Raw genomic sequence first — 23274 nt, forward strand, 5'->3', positions numbered from 1 at the left:
GAGAAGCTGATCATACGAATACATCTGTTGATTTTTCTTATTTGTTTTGTTCAATGTTTCTATTTAATCTATTGTCTTGGATTCAGGCCTTTAGTTACTGTACCAAAACCCTCTGCTTCTCTTTGGAGCTAGCCTTTTCCTATTTCCTTTCATGCTGCTTTCCCCATTTTTAATTGTTCAGTGTATTATCAGTTTGTCTTGCTGTAAGTCAAGGTGCCTAACCAAACACTTAAATATAAGGTACTAAAAATCATAAAGTTTCTTGCATATCCTTAAGATCCCCGTTGTGCAAGTGTGTCTTCATTTCTAATTACATAATGAATGTCTGCTTCTTAAATATATACTTGCTTCATTACCTGTACCTTAACTTGGTCAAATCCATGCTGACTTAGAAAATTCAATAAGATCTGTTTCCTTTCTGGAAGAGTTCAAGGAAGCACTAGGAATGCTATGTGTACAGAATAGGCTGCTAAACCATATGGTAGTAAATATTGTTAGTGTAACATTACAAGGAAAAATTGTAAGTACTAATAGTAGGGGAGAGATGAGACTTAAAGGACTGCATAAGTTATTTGGAGAGCCTTATAGTAAGCAGTTTTTTGTGAGAGACTTCCCAGATTTCCTAGTATTCAGAATATGTGCAAGTGATATTAGCCAAGGAAGGTCTCTACAGAGCTCCTGTTCTTGCAAATGGGAACTATCTGGAAATAAAAAAGATGTCTTACAGAACTTCAAACATCCTCGTATTTCCAGTCCTCCTTTTCTCTAAGTGTTCTTTATGCCTAGCTTAAGTGACAGCTCCAGTGAAACATGGAGTGGTTTCATCTGGAGAGGAAGGCTGGGGCTAAGAAATTCCAAGGGGGGAAAAAAAAAAAAAGTGTTGCCTCCCTTCTGAACTCAGGAAACTTTTGGAAAAGGCTTACTGATGATGATGAAAACACTCAGCTTGTTACAGCTCTAAAACACAGTACACCATAAAAGGCATTTCAAATTTGGAAGGTGCTATGTTGCTTTATATTTCTTTTTTTTTTAAATAACATTCTGTAACTGTTTACTGTCCCGTTCCCTGCCTCTCTGACTCCACCAAAAAGTATTTCTTCCTGAAATATAAATTTGTGGCAATGATACTTTCATGTAAAATAACAGTACTTGTATAAGCCATCAACTTAAATGTTGACTTTTCATTTCAGGAGTGATTTGCTGGAGCCTCCATGGGTACAGCCAGACAGGTTGAGCCCAAGAATCCAGCTTTCTCACCCACAAGCTCTCATGGGCTCAAGTGGAGGCCCATGCTCCCAACACTGGAACCTGGAGCAGATGGACCTTTTGTCAAAGGAGTGTGATGCAATGTTGGCAGGCAGGAGGAGCCATCCTGCACCCGTGGGATCGCTGACCTTAATGCCTCAGCCATACCTGAATTCACCCACCGCACAGCAAAATCTCTTAGTAAAACCTACTGCTAACCAATATAAGAGCAAGTTAGATCGAATTGAAGCTTTGAAAGCTACAGCTGCTTCCCTTTCTAGTAGGATTGAAAGTGAAGCTAAAAAATTGGCTGGGGCTGGTATCAATTATGGTACCATGTGGAACTCAGACTATGAATTTATGCAAGAAAACCAGGATGATGGGCGGTGGGCAAAGGCTGTGAGTCCTCCTGTGAGAGAGGAAAATGAAGATGCTTTTTCAGCCAGAATCCAAAAAATGCTGGGTACCTGTGTGTCTCATACAGCCTTTGATGACAACCTTCCCGGGGTAGGCAACCTTAGTGAATTTAAAAAGCTCCCCGAGACCATCAGGCCTCATACTGCTGCAGTCAGCCTTGGAATGAGGTCCCCCGCTGCTAACAGGCATGAGGGGATACTAGGACATTTATCTAAGAGACAGACTGACTCCCCGGGGCGTGAAAACCAGGCTTATGGTCCAAACAAAGCTGTAATTCCTCATGAGTCCAGCATTGACTCCATCAGCGAAGGGCCTCTCCTGAGTGATGGAAGCCTCTCTGAAGAGGAAGGAGGCCACCACAAACAATTGCCACTGAAGATGCTGGAGACATTAAAAGAGAAGGATTTCTGTATGCGGGAGAGAAATGCTTTTGAGCCCATAAGGGAGTTTCAGAAAGAAGCTGAGAAGTATTTACCACTTTTCACTCAGACAAGTGGTGCACACAGCAAGGGGCCGTGGGAGGAACTAGCGAAGGGAAGTCCCCACAGTGTCATCAACATTTTTGCAAAAAGTTATCAGCTTCATGGAAAAGGTAAAAACGGAAAAAATTCTCAAAGCTCTTGTGAATTACTCTTTTCACAGTCTTACTACTCCTTACACTTTATACTTCACAGGTAATGAGTGTTCTTTTAGGTGTCTCAAACATGAATATGCGTAGGGCTTTCTCACTTTGCTTTTGGATGATTAATGTTTTGCCCTGCCTTCTTTTGCCTTCCTGTCGAAGGAAAAAATCCCCCACGCTTCTGGGCTGGAGAAGATTATTTTTGTATTGGATTGCTTTTCGTTTCTAGATCAGTAACCAATTCATATGCTGGGTTACGTGTATTAAGGACACCCATACTTACAGAATTGTAAATACGAAGTTTACATTAATTGAATCCAAAATTGCATACTAAATCTAAGTTGCCCAGAGTGCGTTTGGAAATGGTTCTCTCCACCATGGAGAACAGACCCTCTAGATTGGCACATGTATGTTCCTACTATCTATGCACTCCAGATCATCTGTAATAACACATCATTCCTCTTTCAGTTAAGGCAGAAAGATGAAATTCATGCTTTGTGCAGCACTTACTTCGTGACATAACCGTGAGTGCCTGCATATATCCTGAGTTCTTGCTACAGAAGAATAATACAGCTTTACTATGTTATTTGAAACATGTAACTTCAGTGGATGAATGATATGGACTTTCCTTTTGCATCTTTGCTTATATGAGTTATTCGACAATGTGTCAAAGTAGTGCAACAATTAAAACTCCAGTAACAGCATTTGATTTTGAGAACGTAAGGTTTTGGTGTATGGGTAGGGAAGTCTCTTGCTTAAACAAGCCCATGTCAAGTGTTAGTGCCTTAGGACATGCTTTACAAGTGTCTCCTGCAGGATGATTAATTTAATTTTCAGTTTTTGTACAAATTTATTCTACATTTTATGAGGACTGCTTCTCTTGCCTTGAGTTCCTCATTTTGAGGGGGAATGTTTTCTGAGAAGGTGGTTTTTATCTTGTGGGTTTTCTTGATTCTTTTTTCCTTCATTTAATTTCCCTTAAAGACAATTGCTTTTAAATATTCTGCAGATATCTCTACTCTCAAGCACTGTGTTCTTCAAGAATGTTTTAACTGGAGTGTGTTAATGAAGTAGAGTATTCAATAATTAACAAAAAGACCGTGTATGTTATATTGTGTTGTGTTAAAACTGCCATGGGATGCCTATTGTTGTTTTCCTGATGCTTTTGTGTTTGAAAGGAAGTTTTTGTAACTTGTGGTTGGGAGCATTTTAATTCCTGCAGCCTTATTACCTGCTTGATGCACATTTGTATTTGGTATCACTTTTGTCTCTTCCCGTCTTTGTCCACACTCTAGTGTTTGATGAAAGGTCGAGTGGAGGGTCTACTCTTCTGCGCCCTTTGCTCCCTGCCATGAGCCCTCCAGAAAGCCTGGTTTCTTACGAAGATGATTTTGCCTCGTCGCAGGGAAGTGGCACTTTAACAGACAAAAAAATTGCACGTGACCTCAGGTAACTGTGTGTTAGACTTCTTGTAAAAATCAAAATGCAGAATTCAACAGAAAATAGTTAATGCAAAATTTGTTTCATAATATGCTGGGTACCTTTTCTTTTATGCTGTATTGTAATACTAGTCAAAGTGATGAGGTGTTTCATCAGGACCTTGCAGTTAATATAGCAACCAGTATCGTTAAGACATAAAGATTAGAGTCACGTATTTCTGTTCTCTGTCTAATTTTTGTTCTTATTTAGTCTGGCAGGTAGCTTTAGGCAAGGTGCTTAGCCTTTGTAGTTAGGTGAAAATTAGTTCTTCAACTTGTGTGGCTGTTAGAACGCACAATTGGTTAGTCTTTGTAATTCAGAAAAAAAGAAAATATGTTTGAAAGTGTTAAAATACCTTCAGTACTCAAAATTTTGTAAAAAGCCTATAATTGCTTTCAGTGAAGATTCAGTAATGCTTAGTAATGGATACATAAATTGTCTGTAGGAACTTTTAACACCTTTTGTTCAGACTGAAATTTGAAGACTGTAAATCCCAGACCCCATGTTACTACTGAATTCATGTGGTTTCCTGAATTTCCTAAGACCCTTTTTTGTAATTATATATATTTACATCTTTTGGGCACCTTGGGGAAGGCCACAAGTACCGTGTTTATATTAGTGGTACTTTACCTCAGAAGAAAGGAGAGTAAAAGCACTTTGAACACTGAAAACGTTGGCTGCAAAAAAATGCTTTCTTACTGATTAAACTTCTTGATAGGTCTTCTGTTGGTATTATTTACAAATCTTTCGTAATCGTTTCTTGAAAATCACTCATATGTCTGTTAATTTACTGATAATATCTGTATGTATGCCCAGAGATTATCTAAAATGCAGCCATATTTGGAGTCATTCTTATGTTGTTCAAGCCTGTAGTCAAATACCTCTTAAGAGTTAGCATTGGAAAGTTGGTTGTTACCGATCTTTTACTGTTTCTTATTATCAGAAGTATGTTTCAATATGTTCAGTATCATGTCAAACTTCCTATTGTTTTAGCTGTCACAGTTTTTAATCTGAAAATCAATGCTTTTCAAGATGGGCTAATTAGTGCAGGTTTAGCCATCTGTCTCTAATTCGAAGCGTGGTGGATTTCTTGTGCACGGTGCAATGCAGGAGTTGGAAGTCCTTAGTTAATCACTGTCAATGTGCTCCTTTTTAGTGTTGCTGGCAGCAGTAATTCAAGCATTCAGGAAGAAGTTACAAGCAGGAAGTCTCCCCATGAACCTCGATCTGTAGAGCTTGCTTCTCAGCATTCATCTGGACCACGGTCTGCAGCATCCTCTCGCTCATCTGCTTCCTCTAAAAAGAGAGGGAAAAAGGAACGTAAGTACCATACTCAACTGTAGGGTATTTGTTTGGAAGGAGTTTTTAGGGTTTTCTTGTTAAGAAAATTGCAGTCTTTCTACATACCTCGAAACTGCAATCTAATACTGATCGGAGGATTTATGTATTTCTCCCGTGATTCCTTCCTAAATTCTTGTTGACTCTGATTATTCTCTGACCTTAAAATGCAGTCATCTGAAGTTAAATAGGCAAAAATATTGAAAATGTTTCCTTTCCTAAACCAGCCTTCTCACAAATAAGTTGATTTTAATAGTGCGTGGGAACTATCCTCAGATTCTATACAGAGAAAACTCCAATAGGCTGCCAAGAAATCTGAGTAATGCTACATTTATGAAGGCAACAATAAGTTTGCTTGTATATGCTTCATCTTTTGGATCGCTGGCAGTTTTCGTAATGTACAAATTAATGAATGCACTTCTCCCTACAGTAACTTGTACATTACAAAAACATGAAGAAACTTGGTATTTGGTACACCCTTACTATGTAAGGAATGGATGACATAAGGAAAAACTATTTTTAAAGTGAATAAAAAGGTGAGAAGAATAAGACTGAGCATGCCAAATTATCTCTACCCAAAGAAAGCTAGGCTTTATTCTAATTGTCAGTATTGAAGAGTCAAATGCTTGTTTTCTTCATTTAAACTGATAGTGTGCTGAAATGAAAGCTGAGTTGACAGTTTTGTTGGCAGTGGACACAATATACAGAAGAGAACTTAAACCTCCTGTAGAAAGCTGCCAAATTTATGTTTCTTGCATGTTGAATTCATAGACTTCTAACTCAAAGGCATCTTTAAGTATGGAAGAAAGTTCTCAATTAATTGTTTTGGGGCTCCTGGTGGCTAAGATATTCATACTTAGAATACCAAATGTGAACTTTTTGCAATGTTGTTGCTTCTTAGGGTTGGAGTCTTTCAATGGAAGTTCTCACCACTTTCCTGTGGAAGAAGATAAAATGTTATCTGAATTAGAATGGGGATCCCAACAGACAAAAAAGTCCTTATCAAGTAGCAGAATTTCTAGTAAAGATCACGAGCAGAACCCAGATACAGACAGCACATTAGAAAACTTGTCTGGACACTCCCTAATGAGGTAACATGAACCTTATAAGACTGTATGCAAGTATAACTAAGCTTGGTAGTGTTATGGCATGCTATAAAAATGGCTCTGTCTTTGGATATGCAAAAGGAAAATAACAGAAATGATCGAATGTTACTAAGATGGGCATGCAGAAAACGTTTCTCCCCCTGTATTTTAAATATGAAAGCCCAAAGTAGATGGCTGTAGTAAGAGAATAAACAAAACAGTGATTCCTCCCCAAATGACCCCTCTGTTTTTGTAAGGGTAACTGGCCAATATAGGTATCCTGTCAGGTTCAGTATCTTAAGCATTGAAGTACAATTTTGTTTTCCACTTCTAGAAATGGTCTGTAAGAAGTGTGTGTGTGTGGAATTGCTAGTCAACCTGTGCAGTCATCTTGCTCTTTTCAGTAGGATCCACAGACATTTTTGGCTAGACTTGTGTTCAGCTAATACTCATAAGCATATCCAGCTCTCTGAGTTGATGATTTTTGAGAGATGAACTGATCCTCAGAAAAGAGTGTAGAAAAAGAGAAAAAAATACTAATTTTCTGTTGTATCCTCTGTATGTCTGGCAGTGAAGATGGTTATGAAATACTCAACTTAGTTTTCACTGCACTTTTTCCTAAAAAGCAACAAATAGTACAAATGGTCTGTCACTCATTCTGTGTCAGTATAGAGCAGTTCTGAGGTAGTGACTTAGATTGGTGACTTTCACTGATACTGTCTGTTGGTTTGATTTTTGAGTTTTGGGTTTGAATGGTCCTGTGACCTCCTAAGATGTGCCAAGTAAAGCAGAATGTCTTCCTAAGGGATTTAAGCAGCCACTGTTAATCTTCTTTGGCTTAATAAAATCGGGATAGTAAATTTAAAAAACATCTGCATCATTTTCTGTATGTTTGCAAAGGAGTGTCTTCAGCTGTCTCTTAAGAAGAAATGTTTCTGTAGTATTTTACTGTTTAAGTCAAGTTTTGGTCTTCAAGTGTTTCATTGCATTTTGGTGAAAGAGATTGAGACTCAGGGCGGTGGCTCATCACAGTGGCATCCATATGCTGATAGTAACCTGTTTGCTTTTTAAAAATACTGTTCATCGTGTTCTGATATCAAAATATTGCCCAAATTTCCTGTGAGTAAAACAAAGTTCTTCACTCAGACTCTTAAAACATACATTTTTTGACACATGCAGGTGATTGCATCCTGCAAGGCCAGCTTCCTAACAGGAGGCATTGAAGCTCCTTGTCTGGCCATGTAGAACATGTAGATACTATGTTGGTCTTCAATTTTGTGTGTGTGTGTGCTAACAAGGTTTAATACTTGGGGCAAAATAAGGTGCTCTAGAAACTTAACCCTGAACTGAGATATAGATACAAAACCCATTCCTAAAGGCAGACTGAGCCTGTGCAAACCATAAAAGACTGTGCCTTTTGTGTGGTTCTATTTGGTGTATATAAATGGAAGAACTAGGTTATTGCTTTATTGTCTTCTTAAGTGGCTGGACTTAGGAGAATATTGACTCCTTTCCTTTTTCGTTTCGCTGTCAGTTTCTCAGACAAGGGAAGATCCCAGAAGACGCCAGCTTCTTCCCCATCTGGTTCCCAAAAAATGTTGCAGTTTGATTCTACAGGCAATGCAGCAGAAAGAGTCAAGTCACCTGCTGGCTCTTCTGGAAGTACAGCATCAGGGCTGAAGCCTAACGTAGCCTTCCCTGACCTGAGCCTGGGAACTGGCAGGTCCGTAGCAGGAGCAGCCTCAGCAAGCGGTGAGTTGTTTTGTTGAAACCATACTAATCTCAGAGCAGTTACATTATTTTTTTCTTTGTTTTTTGATGTGGGACACTAAATTCTATGGAGGTTGACTAGTAAGTCTTACCCTGCAGGATGTATGCGCTTCTCCCCTGCTGGTCTTCAGCATCGTTTATCAGCAGAATTGAACTACCTTAATGCTATTGAGGAGTCCGTGCGCCAGCTTTCAGATGTGGAGCGAGTACGAGGCATATCACTTGCCCAGCAGGAGAGCGTTTCTTTGGCTCAAATTCTAAAGGTAATGGAAAAATACTTTCTTGTCTTAACCTTCTTTTTTTCTTTTTTTTTAATTTGCAGGAAAATTAATGAAATTAGGGTGAGTTATGCTTTTGTTAGAAATGCAGAGAAATTGTAATGGACATAATGGAGCATCTCTGATAATGTCCATTTTTTAGGCTTACTGCCTGTTATCTTTCTAATTTTAAGTTGACAACAAGGAACTGGTGACTCTAGAATATCTGTCATTAATGTACCATTAGCTGGAGTCACTGCTTTGGTTGTGTACGTTAGTAAAATAGAAACTGGATTATTTACTGGGTTTGATTTTTGGGTCCCAGTGCCATGCAGTATAGTTGTTCAGGCTGAATCATTTGTCTTATTCCACGAAAAGGGTATTTTTGGTTGAAATTTCCTTATGGTGACAAGATTTCTTGTTCTAGTCTGTTGAATTAATTGGTCTCCTAAGTCCTCTTTCTTTTTACATTGTGGTGGAAGAGTATGGGGAGTGTGCATTGTCTACTGTGTACATAAAAAAGGAGAGGGTCAGCTGGTAGGCTGAAAATTTTACTTCAGCAGAAGAGGCACCACTAGTAGAGTATATCTAGATTTTTCAGAGGTAGTTGCAGCCAGTGGCTGAGGCAAAAAAAGGTCTTTACATTTAACTTGCATGATTAGAACTTGTTTTCCTGATCTGTAGGCACAGCAGCAGCGCCATGAACGGGATTTGGCTCTTTTGAAAATCAAGGCCGAACAAGAAGCTTTAGAAAGTCAGAGACAACTGGAGGAGGCAAGGCAAAAGGCAGCTCAGGTAATGCTGCCCTTCAAAAAATGTGGAGTGTGTAAGAGGCAAAATGCTGTAAGTAAATCGTGCCTATGAGTATTCTTCATTTGAAGCTGTGATCATGTGGAAGTGGTGAAGGGGTTTAATATAGCTGAAAAAAGCTCTTAGGTGCCAATTTTGAAATTTTTCCCCCAGATTTTTAGAAATAAAACTGTAGTTGTTATAGCCAGAAAATTTTGAAGAGTTGAACTGGCTGTGTTTTCTGCACAGGTCCATGCAGAGTCACTGCAGCATCTGGTCCAGTCACGGCAGGAGGCTGCACAAGAGACCCCATGCAAGTCTGTAGCCAAACAGGCGGAAACTGCACTTCTCGCTACAGATGCAGCTCACCAGATCCGGGAGGTGAGGTCCCGAATGAAAGGAAAATGCTGATCTAATTTCAGTATTTTGAATACTTTTTTGCCTCTAGGTTTTTCTCTGTTCAGTGTCATTCTCAGTGCAACTTCTTACTTTCATAATGTGACAAATGATAGGACTTTAAAGGAGCTTTTATGACATCCTAACTTAGAAGTCAGTCAGCAGCCTTAAATACCTGTTTGCCGTTCTTATGATCTTCCAGTTAGTGAACTGTTAAGAAGTTTGTTCTTCCAGGAGAGACTGATGATAGTGAACACAACATCTTTAATTTGTAAGAGTTGCACTCCATCAGGGATCGGTCCTGTATATGTTTCATATGCAAATCGAATTAGAGAAGCAGGGAAATTGCAATATTGCTTACTTTTGAAGGTAGGAGGCCAACAAATAAAAAAAAAAGAGTGGGGAGGATCTTCAGCAGAGCTTTTAACTTGGTTCAGAGTTTGAAGTTTTCTTTTTTTGAGTCTCTTTTCATCCTTCTTGTGGCATACAGAATATTTATCAGTTTTATTGATCAGTTTATTAGTTTTTCTACTTCTTGTTTCTAACATGTAACAGCTGTTTCACATATAGGTAAGAAGCACAGTAACCAAAAAGTGCTTTTGCTTCTTTGTAGTTTAGCAATCGCAGTAACTGTGGATTAGGGTTATGGGATGGAGTGCAGAAGGCTGACGGATATGAACATTACTGTTTCTTCACAGCTTATGCACATGCTAGTGCTTAGCAAGGCTGTTTTTATGATATGGGACTGATGTACTTGTTCTGGACTTTGCCAAATATGTGGAGTTTAAATCAATTTTTAATAGAGAAGAATGGGTTACATTAAAGGAGCAGAAAAGGTCAGGCATCTGAGATACATGCAGCGGCTGTTGATATCAGGTAGTCAAGTCTTGGATAAAGACAAAGAAATATTTATTTTTTTATAGTGCTGAAGTGGGTAGAAACCAATTAAGAAACAAGGTAGGAAAAAAAGAGACAGCTTTTATTTGGTGTAAGGTTTTCATCTCATGTCTTGCTTTAAGTTTGAAATCCAAGAGTAAGAGGTGCCAGTGGAGAGGTTGATGGGGATGACCTGGCCAGTGAAGACGGACTAGCAGAGTAGCTTTTCTGTCCTGATACTCAGTTGAATAACCATTTATTTTAACAGCAATGGAAATGCTGATCACCAATGTGCTGGGATATTTTTGGATGTACACTGAAATTTCTTATGTATAAAGGAATGGAGTTAATTTTCTGCATTGCTTTCAATTAGAAGTTTATCTTACGCAAAAGAGATAATATAGCATGCTACTATATAAGTTTGTTTGCTTAGAGTTTACTGTCGTAATAATGAAGGATAAGATAGTGGGTGATGTATACAAACAATCCTTTTTTTAAAAAAAATCATTCACTTTTTTTAATAAAATTTTATGCATTACAATTAATTTATACATTAATTGAAGAATTAATGGAGAAACTCAGTATGTGCATTGAAAGTTATTGAAATGCAGCTTATTCCTAGCTTTGAAACCCACCAGAGTTGCCTGCTCTGCAAGAAGCAGAGCTTTGAACAAGAAGAAAAATATTAAATTCTAAAGCTTCTAAAAATCAGTGTCCTCTGCTGTGATTCCTGAAGAACTACTTATTTCTAGTCAGGTACACAATGACTGCCATACATTAAAAAGGAGATATTTATGGCTATTTGTTGGTTTAATGCTGCCAATTTTAGACCTGGCAGTTTGCATGATATTGGAACTTAAACCTGTTGCCTCTTTTAGAATGGAAATAATATTTCTTGCTCTTTGGACAGAATGCTCTTTGAAATGAAAAAGAAAACATTGTTTCTGGTATTTGTTGGGTTTTTTTTATAATTAATTGTTATGGTAAGTCTGGAATGTCTTATTATGTGGGGATCATTCTATTGATCAGAGTTTGGTTAAGTTGATTAGAATGATACAATAAATAATATCTTGCATGTCTGTAGTTTCGTATCAATAATTCCACTCTGAATAAATTAAGGAGTATGTAATTACAGAGCAGTATGCACCTCCTACAACCTAAATCGACATGTATGTAATCACAAACCATCTCAAAACAGCATCTTACACATCTGTTCAATAAATCAGTAAATTGCCTGCGAGGATAACTATTTTCTCTTTCAAAAAACATTTTGAAGCTGATAAGCTTTGTTTTTTATTGTATCCAGATGACAGAGTTAGCACGAGCACAGATCTCGGATACTGTCAGCGCTCCAGCTGCTCCAGTCACCACCTTGTTTGACCACCAGCGGCAGCATCATTCAGAGTTCATGAAACAACTGAGAGCCCGAACTGATACAAACAGGTTTTGCCTTATATTTCACATCTTAGGAAGGGGGAAGTTTTGCTTCACCTATTCCTGAAGAAAATTTTAAGATGTCATAATGAGTGACCATTTAAGAAGAATTTAGATTCCATCTTTATGCCCGTAATACTGTACACCAAAGGTGACACTAACTGGTTCTGTGAAACTCTATACGTAGAAAAAGATGCTCTAAATGTTTTGTGGGATGGTATAACTAGTCTGAGCTTTAAGTGATCTTTTTAGAAATTTTAGCTGTTACATCTAGTAAAGTGATGAAAGCTTGTGCAAACTGTATTCCTCTTTGGTTTGAGACAACGCAGATTTACCCAAAACACTTCCATTTCTCAGGAAATGTGAGCCGTCTGGTGCCATATCACATGGTAAAGAGGAGAGAGGTGACTCAAAACAGACATACTCACCGATGTTTGATAGTTATTCAGAGTCCTCAAGATCGAAGGTTCATGATCAGAGGTAAGAAGAGATTAGATTACACAGGGTTTTTTCTGTTATAAATAAGAACTAAAGTACAACGGAATATAAAGATAATTCCTTCAGTGTATTTTTTTAAAAAGAGGGAAAGTCAGTATTAAACCTTCAACAGGTAAACTTGTCTTATTTTCATGAGCTTGAAGGTTTACGTGCCTACCAGGATTTGCTTTGTCTTTAATTAAAAATCTACTACATTGTGGTCCACAGTGTAATAGTATGTTGTGCGTTAGTATCTTCAGTTTTGAATTTGCTGTATTTGTTCTAATTGGACGCTTTTCTCTTTCCTAACTTAAGAGTAATTGAGTTCCACATCTGCTTTCTCATTAGCAAGAGTCTAGCAAGCAGGTGAAGGGAAGTGGTTATTCCCCTCTGTTTAGCTCTTGTGAGACTGTATCTGGAATACAGTGTCCAGTTTTGGGCTCCTTGATAGAGAGAAGACATGAACATATTGATGCAAGTCTGGTGGTGTAAAAGAGAGACTGAAGGAACTGGTCTAACTTAACCTAGAAAAGAGAAGGCTTGAGAGACCAGGGATCTAGTTGCCATATCCTAAAGGTGGGTTGTTACGGGACTTGAGGCTAGACTCTTCTTGGAGGTGCACAGTGGGATGACAAAAGGCAATGGTGACGTTCCAGAAAGGGGAAAATCATTGAAGGGGGAAAAAAGCTCCCTGTGAGAGTGGTCAAACAGTGGAATGGAGGGGGAGGGAGGTTGTGGGATCCTCTGTCCTTGCAAGTGTTCAGAACTTGGATGTGGCCTTCACTTTGATTGGATGAAATACCTCCAGAAGTTGTTGAGCTGAGATTATTCTGATTTCTGTGCTGTGGCCTACTTGTGTATTTCTGTTGCATCACCTTTGTAACCTAAAAGTCACTTTAAGTCTCTGTTTATCTGAGGTTTTTTTCCTTGTCCTAAATATTTCCATTTTGTCCCTTTCTCATTTTGCTCTGTGTCATTTTGAAATGGACTAGAGCATAGACTGGAGCATACATTTTGAAAACACAGTGCAGGGACCTGTAGAACTGCCTACTCTCTAATGTGTGTTACTTTCTATTCTGTTCTCTGTGTATCTGGCCATTTTGTTTGGGTTTTTGTTTTCACTGATGCTTTGCACTGGCTTGATATTTTACATGAGGTGCCTGGAACTCTGCTTGCCTGAGATTTTGATTCATTTCTGGTGTTACTTTTCAGTATCTTGCTTGTATTTAATACTGTAGTTTAGCTTTTTGTTTCCTTTTCACTTACCTTATCTAGTTAGGTCCCATGAAGTTTCTCACAGCCCTTCTCTGATCTTGACCAGCTGAAATGCTTTTGCCCTCTGTAGCTCTGCTGATTTAAAACAGTATTGCTGCCTTGCTCATATCCTTTTAAACACTGTAAAGAGAGATGTTTGCAATGGTTTATCATCAGTACTCATTGCCAGGTAGATGGTGTGCATACCTACAAACAACTTGCGTTCTAAGGTAGAATAAAAATAGCAAGTTCTGCTGTCATTCAGCAGCTCGATGAAGCTTGGAATTTTAAGGTAGCCAGGCTGCGTTTTAAAGACAAAAGAAAGCCTCTGCATGTCGATTATTGCTGGGATGTTAATCATGGTATGTACAGTAGTAATGTAATATAAATATTTTGAAATGTGCAAAGTAATTTTTTTTAAAAATTATCTGTTAATAACACAGTAGTACCAGCAGTCGCCAAGAGAGTCCTTCAGTTCCATCTTCTAAGGAGAATGAGAAAAAGCTTTCCCGTCGTGAGAAGATAACTAGCAGTATTGAAGAGCAGGCTCATACTGGTGTTGATGACTCCTTGCCAAGTGATAGTGTTTTGTCACTGCCAGATGAAAAAGGTTAGCTGTATTGTTTGTATGTGATGAATCTGAAGGTGGTGAGGAGGGAGGGAGGGAGGTGCCGTTTCAGAATTAGTTTCTGAAATAAATGAGGGAATGTGTGTGAAGAAAGCTGAGCCCCAGGTGAATTGGTAGCTTCTTAAGAGGTAACAGAGGATGGCACAGTGAGATGGGAACCTTTGAAATTCTGCACATCAGAGTGATGGAGTCTGTGGGCCATTCTACTTTCTGCTGTGCTAGCTGTAGCCAAATGTTCACTTGCTGAATATGCAGGCTGAATGCCAAATACTTTTGCAGCCCCAGAAATACGGTTATATCTGTGTACAGAATTTAAGTCTTTTGAAGCTAGACAACAGTATTTCATGATGTCTTCTACCTCAAGGTCACTCTTTTCTAAATGCCCATTTTTCTGCATTAGAGTAGTTATCTCCCTTTCTTTCCTGCCCCGGCCCGATTTTACTGAAATGAGGCAGAGTAAAACAGAGCTGATACATACCTGAGCGTAAAAACACTTCCCTGATTTCTCCCTCAGATTCCGCTTCTGTTGCAACAGAGTATTCCCTGAAATTTGATGAGTCCATGACAGAGGATGAGATTGAGGAAAAGTCGTTTCGTTCTTTGCTGCCCTCTGAGAGTCATCGCAGAAATAATTTGGAGAAGAAACGGGGTAATCGCGATGATTCTGATGAGGAAGTCTCCCCAGAAAAAACAGCTCTGTCATCTATCAAGGTAGGTCAAGCAGCTGTGGTTAAGGTAAATTAACTGAACTGAAATGACTGAGCTCATGAGCTTCAAGTGAGCTGTTTTTAGTTGTGTTTGCAAACTTTAGGGTTCTTTTCCTTGCTGTGGTTCTTTGAGCATCTCAAAACATTGAGTTGTATGAATCATGCTGTATGTCACTGTTGTACAAGTGCGATGACTTGACTTATGGAACAGTCCATCCAGGCCTCTACCTGTTCTATTGTGGCTTTGGAGAAGAGGAGTGACTTCTTGAGGTAGGTTATAAAAGCCCAGTGGATTACGTCTTCCTACTATGCCTACACACAGCTATGAAGATGCTTCATCTCTTTGGCCCAAGAGGGGACGTTCCAAAACTGTCATGCAGTCCAAGGCAAAAAAAGCTGGTCTGCAAAAAAACTCAGAGAAAAAACAGCTTTTATTCTTGTTTTTGTGTGTGTGTATATATATACACACACACTTCGTAATTGGAAAAATCCTTGGAATTTCTGTATTACCAAATCATGCCAAATTTGTCTTGCCTTCTAGGAGCTAAGCATGCCATTCTCAGGAGGGCAGGATAGTTTCTCTAAATTTACCATGGAGATGGTAAGACAGTACATGAAAGAAGAGGAAATGCGAGCAGCTCATCAGTCCTCACTGCTTCGGCTCCGGGAGAAGGCTCTGAAAGAGAAGACCAAAGCTGAATTAGCTTGGCTGGAACACCAAAAGAAGTAAGGCAGCTCTAAATATACACTGTTGCTGATTGACCATTTTTGTGTACTTCTACTTGAATTTTCTTTGTACAATTTTGCTTCTGCCTCCCCCCTCCCTTATTAAGTATCAATGGTTGAACTAATGTTCTGACATCAGTAATCTACACAAATGTTATTGTCACTTGGAAAGAATAGAACCCAGTTTGTAAGTGTGCTTTGATGTTCACATTGAATGTAGTTTGATAACAGCAAATTTCATTGAAACAGTAAAACATCAGATGTTCACTGTCAGTTAGAGAAGGCAGTTCCCAACCATTACTCTACAAGTCTAAAATCAAGAAGATATAAAACTGTCCGTTTGACCTTTATTTGCTTGATGTCTATCTGAGGTCTTTTTAGTTGCCTCAGGCCAAATTTTGTGAATCTGGATATGTGTTGTACTTAATGATTTGTTTCCAACCTAACATATGCTTTGTCCTGGAATGCCACTTGAAGTATGTAGTGATACTACTAAGCAGTGGTCACTCTCTGCGTGAGAGTACCATTGTTCACCAGATGTTTTCTTCCAATTTCTTGTCATTGTGGGTTTGACGTAGGATGTTGAGGTAGTGACTCAAGTGGTCCTTCCTTTTGTCTTTCTCAAATGGTGAGCGTGCTACCTCTGCAGAGCTTCTGCCTGTTCATGTGAGATCTCATATTACCTGCACTGGCCTTTTCACTGTGCGTGCCTGACTAAACAGTACAAAATATTCCACTATAGAGCATGCCGATGATGAAGTACAGGCATATACTCTTCTGCAGGTTAGGAAAACTAAACTCTTTTTTTCCACTTTATAGAGTAAAAGGCTTATTGATTTGCACTTTTTTCTTACTTAATTCTTTCTTTAATCGCAGGCATTTGCGAGACAAGGGAGAGGATGATAAGATGCCTCCCATTCGAAAGAGGCAGCGTGGTCTGCTCCTGAGATTACAGCAGGAAAAGGTAACTGATGCCCTCTAGGGAAATCCTGTTGAAACACCTGTGTAGCCATTAAATGTTTCAGACACTGTAAAAGCTAAGAATTGAGAAATCCATACTAGGCTTTTGGATAAGAAGCTAGCAGTATTTCTTGCCAATAAGTTATATTTTCATTTCAGTAGTATTTAACACATTGTTTTAAAGGGTCCTTCTGTATCAGTAATTTCACCGCTTGAGACTTTATGTCTTCTTTTCTGCTGAAGTTCAGGCTAGTTACTTCGCCATACAATTGCAGTAATTTTAAACCCATAGCAAAGACACTGCGGCAGCTTTAGGGTGTGTTCTTGAGAGCTGTCACGGTTCTTATGCTTAATCTTTTATACCTAAAAGGCAGAAATTAAGCGCCTTCAAGAGGCTAACAAGGCTGCTCGGAAAGAGAGACAGCTGATCCTTAAACAGCAGGCAGAAATAGAACGAATCCGTCAGACTACAATGAAACTGCAGGAAAAACTAAAGTCTGCAGGAGAAAACAAGCTGGTAAGTGTTCAGTACAGAAGCTGGAGTCTTCCCTCTTCGGCCATGCAGCTGATATTTTACTTCGGTGTTTATAAGAATGGAAAGCTGCTAGATTAGACCTATCACTTCAAAGTTTTGTCTGCCTCAAATGATCTCATCCTCTATCTCAGCAATTTTATGTTTAATTTCTTTAAAGGAAATGCATGTGGAGAAGTTATAAAATGTTTTAACTGGGCAGTAGATGATGTTTGTTAATGTTCAAGCTTAACTAATAACTTTGGAAATAACAGTTTTTTGATGCTTAGATCTCTTGGGCTCTGATTTTGTTTGATATTTGTCAGATTCCAAAGTATTAAATGTAAGTGCTAAACTCAAAACTTGCTGCTTTGTGTGCGTGTTAGATGCAAGAAACTTAGTTGTAATGACACTTATGAGATAGCAAGACAGGATTTTGGTAATGGTCTGCCTCCTTACAAAATTTTGAGGAGATACAAGTTTAATGACAGTAGTATAGAAAGGACTGGTTTCCTGTTTGGGTAACTGAATTCTGGTGGGTTTTTTTGTTCTAGATACAGTTAGGGGAGAACTTAAATTATGGAGAAACAGAGTGTACTAAAAAACTTTGTGTCAAATAAAAACGAAGTTGGAAAATGAAGTTAAATCTGCAGGTGGACAGACCTACCTGAAGTAGTATTTGATGTACTCTGGGGAAAAGTAAGCTAAATTAACAAAATTTTCAAAAAGATGGTGGAGTAACTTTTCCTACTTCCAGTATTGATTGTGGTTTTTTAACACTTAATTGCAGGAACTTCACAGTGAGGATGACATCAAGCAGAGCAATGGTTCTAGCCCGCTTCCAACTGATGCAGAAACACGCAGCCCTTCCCCAATCTCAATCTCCAGCAGTGAGACTAGTAGCATTATGCAGAAACTTAAAAAAATGCGCAGCAGAATGGATGAAAAGTAACTAATTTTCTTATTTCTTATACAAAAATTTATTATTTTAGTAGGATGAGTTGGTTTGGCCAGTATCTGCACTAACAATGGCCATGAGAAAAATTACAGAGGTAATCATATACACTTTGATCTGAGTTACCTGGAAAATAGTTGATTTGAAGCATTAATAGAACTATATTGATCTGTGAATATACTATTTTAAAAGCTACAGTTCTTGCATTAATAGTGAGAGTCAAACATTGTTAGCTGGAAGACCGTGTGGTCAAGGCTTTTTTATTGTAGAAGATTGGTTTTTAATGTTCCTTGTACTTTATCGATGGAGTCAGTAAAAGTAAAAGTTTAAAAGATATTCATGTTTGTACAAACAAGGAACTTGAACGGGCTCAAACTTGATGGTACATCTTGTCAGAGTTCCTCTTGCAATGAGAGACCTGAAGTCAAATGGTTAAAGTGGTGCCTGTATTTTGTATCTCTCCCTTTATTTTAAAGGGGAGAAAATACAGGGAGTGAGTCTCCGGAATTACAGTACCAATTTTTATCTTTAATTGAAGCATGAGTTATAAATAGCAAAGGTCTTATGCAAAACCTACTAACTGAGTTTGAGATTTGGCTCACAGAAAGTCATTGAGCTTGGTGGGTGTGTGATTTCTACCTTATTATACAGCTACTGAATTTCAATTCTAATTGCATTAAAATCAGCTAGGGGTGAGTTCTGTGAATATTTTCTTAATTAATGGAGATGGCATGTGTGTGACTGCAGACTGGCAGTTAAGAAGAACTTTCTTGGGTCTGAAAACTAAGACTGTATCTGTTGATTTCACCTATTAATTGTTTTGAATGAAAAACTTTTTGCATCTTTTCAGTGTAGGAATTGCTTTGTCTGCACGAAATATCCCAAATGCTTTACCAGCATGTGCTCAGTAGTCTAAAGTCTTCAATTCTTATTTGAGACTAATCCATTAAAAGTCTGGCCTCTGCCAGTTACTGCAAGGAATAGTCTTTGCTTAAACAATTTTTTTTGAACTTATAACCAAGGTAGTTTGCTATATTTTAATCCATATGTACTTGTATATGATGAAGATAAAAACCAGTAGTAGTAGTAAGGATTTGGTGTAGCTAGAATAAACCCAAAACCATTGTTCTAGTTACATGGTCGTCGTGTTCTAGCCTGAATTGATTGCTATTATTCAGACTCTTCTGATAGGATCTGGTAAACTCAAAAACCAAAATAGCAAATTCTTTCAAGTTTGTGAAGCGCCATATTACCAAAACTAGACTCTTGGCATTCCAAGTGATGTGAAAACCATGCCATTGTTACAGCATTATACTTTCTCAAAGTATATTCTGAGGTTGGTTAATGGCTTAAGATGGGGACTTAAGAAGGATGTGCTCCGTAGGCCATGTTGGTTTTTAGGGTTTCAAGAAAAGAAGATTTTTCTTCTGATCCTATTTATTTTTGTTAAAAAAAGGGTCTTTATCTTGTTTTTTCCACCCGAGATTCAGCATACAAAATTTCAAATGGTGATATAGTGTTACAAAATCAAGGTACAGCTTATGAATTTTGACAATTTTATTAATACTGTATTAATACTATAAGAGATGACAAGTACGCTTTTATATTCAAGACTTCCTATGCTTTTTTATCAAGTAGTGGTTTTGTCAATATTTTTTTTTAAATCTTATTTTTGCCAAGTACCTTCATTTTTAAGCAACACCTAATGATTGCAGAATGAATTACATATTAATAAAAAATTATTCTTACTATTACAAGGGATAGTAGTAGATATGAAGTATGTTCTGCTCTTAAAGATATTTTAATTGTCAGTCCAATATATTGCTCACCTGGAAAATACTTTTCAAAAGGTGGATACCAGGATTTGGGCTGAAACAACTGCTTTGAGGAGAAACAAGTGGACATTGTGTGTGATGTAATCTATGTGGTTGTGTGGTTTTGTTTTTATGGTTTTGTCTTGGATTGCTGTATATGCTCAAAGGAAGTAGTATCTTGTGTAAACATAAATGATTCTCTAGAACTAGATCTTCCTAATTGTATAGCTTTGGCACACCTTTTGCAGGTATTTTGACAATGATAGCAGTGCTTATGGATTGAAAAACAGTGCCAACTTGGTATCTTTTTTTTTCTAATGTCCTTATTTTTAAAAAAAAGCATAGGGATTACTATTAAGATAATGGACTAAGTTGTTTGGTTTGGGATTTAATGATAGGAAATGGCTGTTTGAAGGGAATCAGTCAGGTTGTGATATACAGCAAAAGGAAAGGAACTGAATGACAAGTAAACTACAAAGCAACTAGAGGAACGAATATGGAAAGCCTCCTGTGCTGGATTTGCTGTGCTCCATAGCAAGGTGGAAATCCTTTGGCTTTTTTACTTATGAGGCAGCTTTAATATTTCCCTTTTGCTAAAGGGGGAGTGAAAGAGTAGTTCTGTTTTAATTAATCGATCTGTGTAGCCTGCATGTGAACAGGAGCATGCTCTGTCAAAGAGAATTAACCACTTCCCCTTGCTTTCCTTGCATATGCAACTTTAATGATAATCTGAGCAATATGAGAACTGATTACACACTCATTTTCTTTTGCTTTTCCTTAATATGCTTCTTAGCTTGCGTTGTAGTTAATAGAGCTATATGGAGCATGCTATTTTTCTATAAATATGATAATTCGTTAGGAATTAACTTAAAATGGTAATTCTTTAGGAAATACCATTTTAAGCACAGCTGTAAGTTTATGTAGATACTCTTTTAAAAAACAATAGGCATTATCTTTCCGCAGTTAGTACTTCAAATGAAAGAGGCAGTACGTGAGTATTCTGAGACCGAAGTCTGTTGCAAAAAAACCAAAATAGCAGCTAGAAGTTGAATTACAGGTATATCTCAGACTTTTCCTGGAATTGGTCATGTTTTAAAAATACGATATTTAATCTGTTGGGTTTTTTTTTTTCCCCTTTCACTGGTGCTTACCTTTGAAGAAGTAATTTTACTGAGGTTTCGCCAGGTGAATGAAAACGTGTTTTAAGTTTCAGACTAGCAAAGGTGTTCATATTGCAAAACCAGTGTTCTATTTGATGCTAATAATATACTCTATCAATAGTTAGAATAGCAGGAGTTGCAAAAAGATCAGGTTGAGAAATGTCAGCTGGTGCATATTAAAGTCTGCATCAAAGTAATAAAAATCCTTCCAAAATTTAAAGAAAAATATAGCAGTGTGAAAGTAGCTTGCCTTTAATTAACAGAAAATAAAGTGTTATAAGTGTATGTGTTCTATTACCTTCTCCATAACAGTGTATAGTTTTTCTACTTCAGATGTTGGGTAATAACTATACAATGTTAAATGCAATTAATTTTAAAGTTCTTTGCTAGATGCTATCCTTTTCTCGTTCTTTCTGCCTTTTTTGCTATCTTAGTTTTAAACTCTTCCTCCTTATTTTGTAGACACTGCTCTCCTGTTCACTACTTCTTCTCTGTCTTTACGTCTCACCACTGGGCTTCTCTCAGTGTCTGTTTTCCCAACCTACACCCCAAATTCCAGCTGTATATCTACAACCAATTGGTCAGGTAACTGTATCTTTCTCAAGTGATAGACTCTTTGATAGAGCATGCTCTGTTCAGTCCTAGAAAGTCAAGAGGTTCTTCATCAGTGAAGGTTTTTGACACTTTCCTCACTGTTTCCAGATCTTTATTAATGACATGGACAGTGGGATTGGGTGCACCCTCAGCAAGTTTGCGGATGACACCAAGCTGAGTGGTGCAGTTCATTTGCTAGAGGGAAGGGATGCCATCCAGAGGGCCCTTGACAGGCTTGAGGAGTGGGTCAGTATGAACCTCATGAAGGCCAACAAAGCCAAATGCGAGGTCCTGCATCTAGATCAAGGTAATCCCAGTATCAGTGCAGACTGGGTGATGAATGGATTGAGAGCAGCCCTGCAGAGAAGCACTTAGGGGGATGCTGGTGGACAAAAAAATTGGATGTGAGCTGGCAATGTGCACTTGCAGTCCAGAAAGCCAGCTGTATCCTGGGCTGCATCAGAACAAGTATGGCCAGCAGGTCGAGGGAGGTGATGCTCCCCTTCTACTCTGCTCTCATGAGATTCCCATCTGGACTACTGCATCTACTTCTGGGGTCTCTAGTACAAGAAAGACATGGACCTGTTCAAGTGGGTCCAGAGGAGGGTCACAAAAATCAGAGGGTTGGAACACCTCTTCTTTGAGGACAGACTGAGAGAGCTGGGGTTGTTCAGCCTTGACAAGAGAAGGCTCTGGGGAGACCTTATTACAGCTTTTCAATATATAAAGTGGGCTTATAAGAAAAACGGAGAGGGACTTTTTACTGGGGCCTGTAGTGATAGGACAAGGGGTAACGGTTTTAAACTGAAAGAGGTCTAGGTTAAATATAAGGAAGAATTTTTTTACAGTGAGGGTGGTGAGACACTGGAACAGGCTGCCCAGAGAAGCTGTGGATGCCCCATCCCTGGAAGTGTTCAAGGTCAGGCTGGACGGGGCTTTGAACAACATGGTCTAGTGAAAGATGGCCCATGACAAGGGGGGGTGGAACTAGGTGATCTTTAAGGTCCCTTCCAACCTAAACCATTCTGTTATTCTAGTATCTTACTCCTATGGTGTTCTGAGTGGTAGATGGATGGTTCACTTTGCTTCTGCTATCTGGCCACTACTTACAGCTGCTGAAACTGTGTAGTTTGGGCTTAAAGTCAGTATGCCTTGATGTACAAGTACAGGTTAGAGCACCAGGTTAGTACTTCCAGCTTAGTATCTGGAATGGATGGATAAAACGTTTGATGTTAGCACCAGAGAAATAGTTAGACTTTGAAATCATGCTGATGTAATCTGAGTGCTGCTGCTTCCTCTTTGCTCCCCCAGATTTCCAGCTTCATAGATGCAAGATGTGGTTTTACTTTTCTTTTTTCTGTAAAGCTGCCCCTGCTTTTGAGGATAAATGTGTGTACCCTTGGTGTTGCAACTGGAACCCTCTAGACTGCAGTAAATATTAAGGCAGTATGTGTGCTACCTTGTGACTCTGACCTTTTAAACCCCAGGGTTATAAAAGCGTCCGCATCTTTGGCCGTGCTGCTTTAATCATTCTCTTATAGGTTGGAACCCTCTTTCTCTCCTATCTCTTCTTTTGACTTATCTTTCTTATTCAAAAGTCTTTGTGTGGTAATTAGTTTCATGGTCATTTAGTTAATTCTCCTCCTGTTTGTGGTCTTCTGGGTTAATTCATTTGACATCTGCTTTTAAGGAGTCCTCTTTCGAATCCACTTATTTCAGTCTTTCTCTTGTATTTGTTTCAACTGGACTTGCCTCCCTCAAGATCCAGTCAACTGTGAAG

General features: G+C 38.5%; 1 protein-coding gene across 1 annotated transcript in view; it reads left to right on the forward strand.

The window, feature by feature from the left end:
• The window catches only part of CEP350 (centrosomal protein 350), a 63702-nt gene that overhangs the window by 16976 nt on the left and 23452 nt on the right, over nt 1-23274 (forward strand). Inside the window, exons 11-26 of the mRNA XM_074151769.1 lie at nt 1191-2254; nt 3580-3733; nt 4932-5083; nt 6003-6192; nt 7721-7909; nt 8030-8219; nt 8898-9008; nt 9252-9383; nt 11581-11717; nt 12066-12188; nt 13883-14049; nt 14582-14778; nt 15316-15500; nt 16377-16464; nt 16831-16977; nt 17762-17919. Coding sequence (XP_074007870.1) covers nt 1191-2254; nt 3580-3733; nt 4932-5083; nt 6003-6192; nt 7721-7909; nt 8030-8219; nt 8898-9008; nt 9252-9383; nt 11581-11717; nt 12066-12188; nt 13883-14049; nt 14582-14778; nt 15316-15500; nt 16377-16464; nt 16831-16977; nt 17762-17919 — 3384 coding nt within the window. The remainder of the gene's footprint in view (nt 1-1190; nt 2255-3579; nt 3734-4931; nt 5084-6002; nt 6193-7720; nt 7910-8029; nt 8220-8897; nt 9009-9251; nt 9384-11580; nt 11718-12065; nt 12189-13882; nt 14050-14581; nt 14779-15315; nt 15501-16376; nt 16465-16830; nt 16978-17761; nt 17920-23274) is intronic.

This window comes from Numenius arquata, chromosome 8, assembly GCF_964106895.1.
Source record: "Numenius arquata chromosome 8, bNumArq3.hap1.1, whole genome shotgun sequence".
NCBI classification, from domain to species: Eukaryota; Metazoa; Chordata; class Aves; order Charadriiformes; family Scolopacidae; genus Numenius; species Numenius arquata.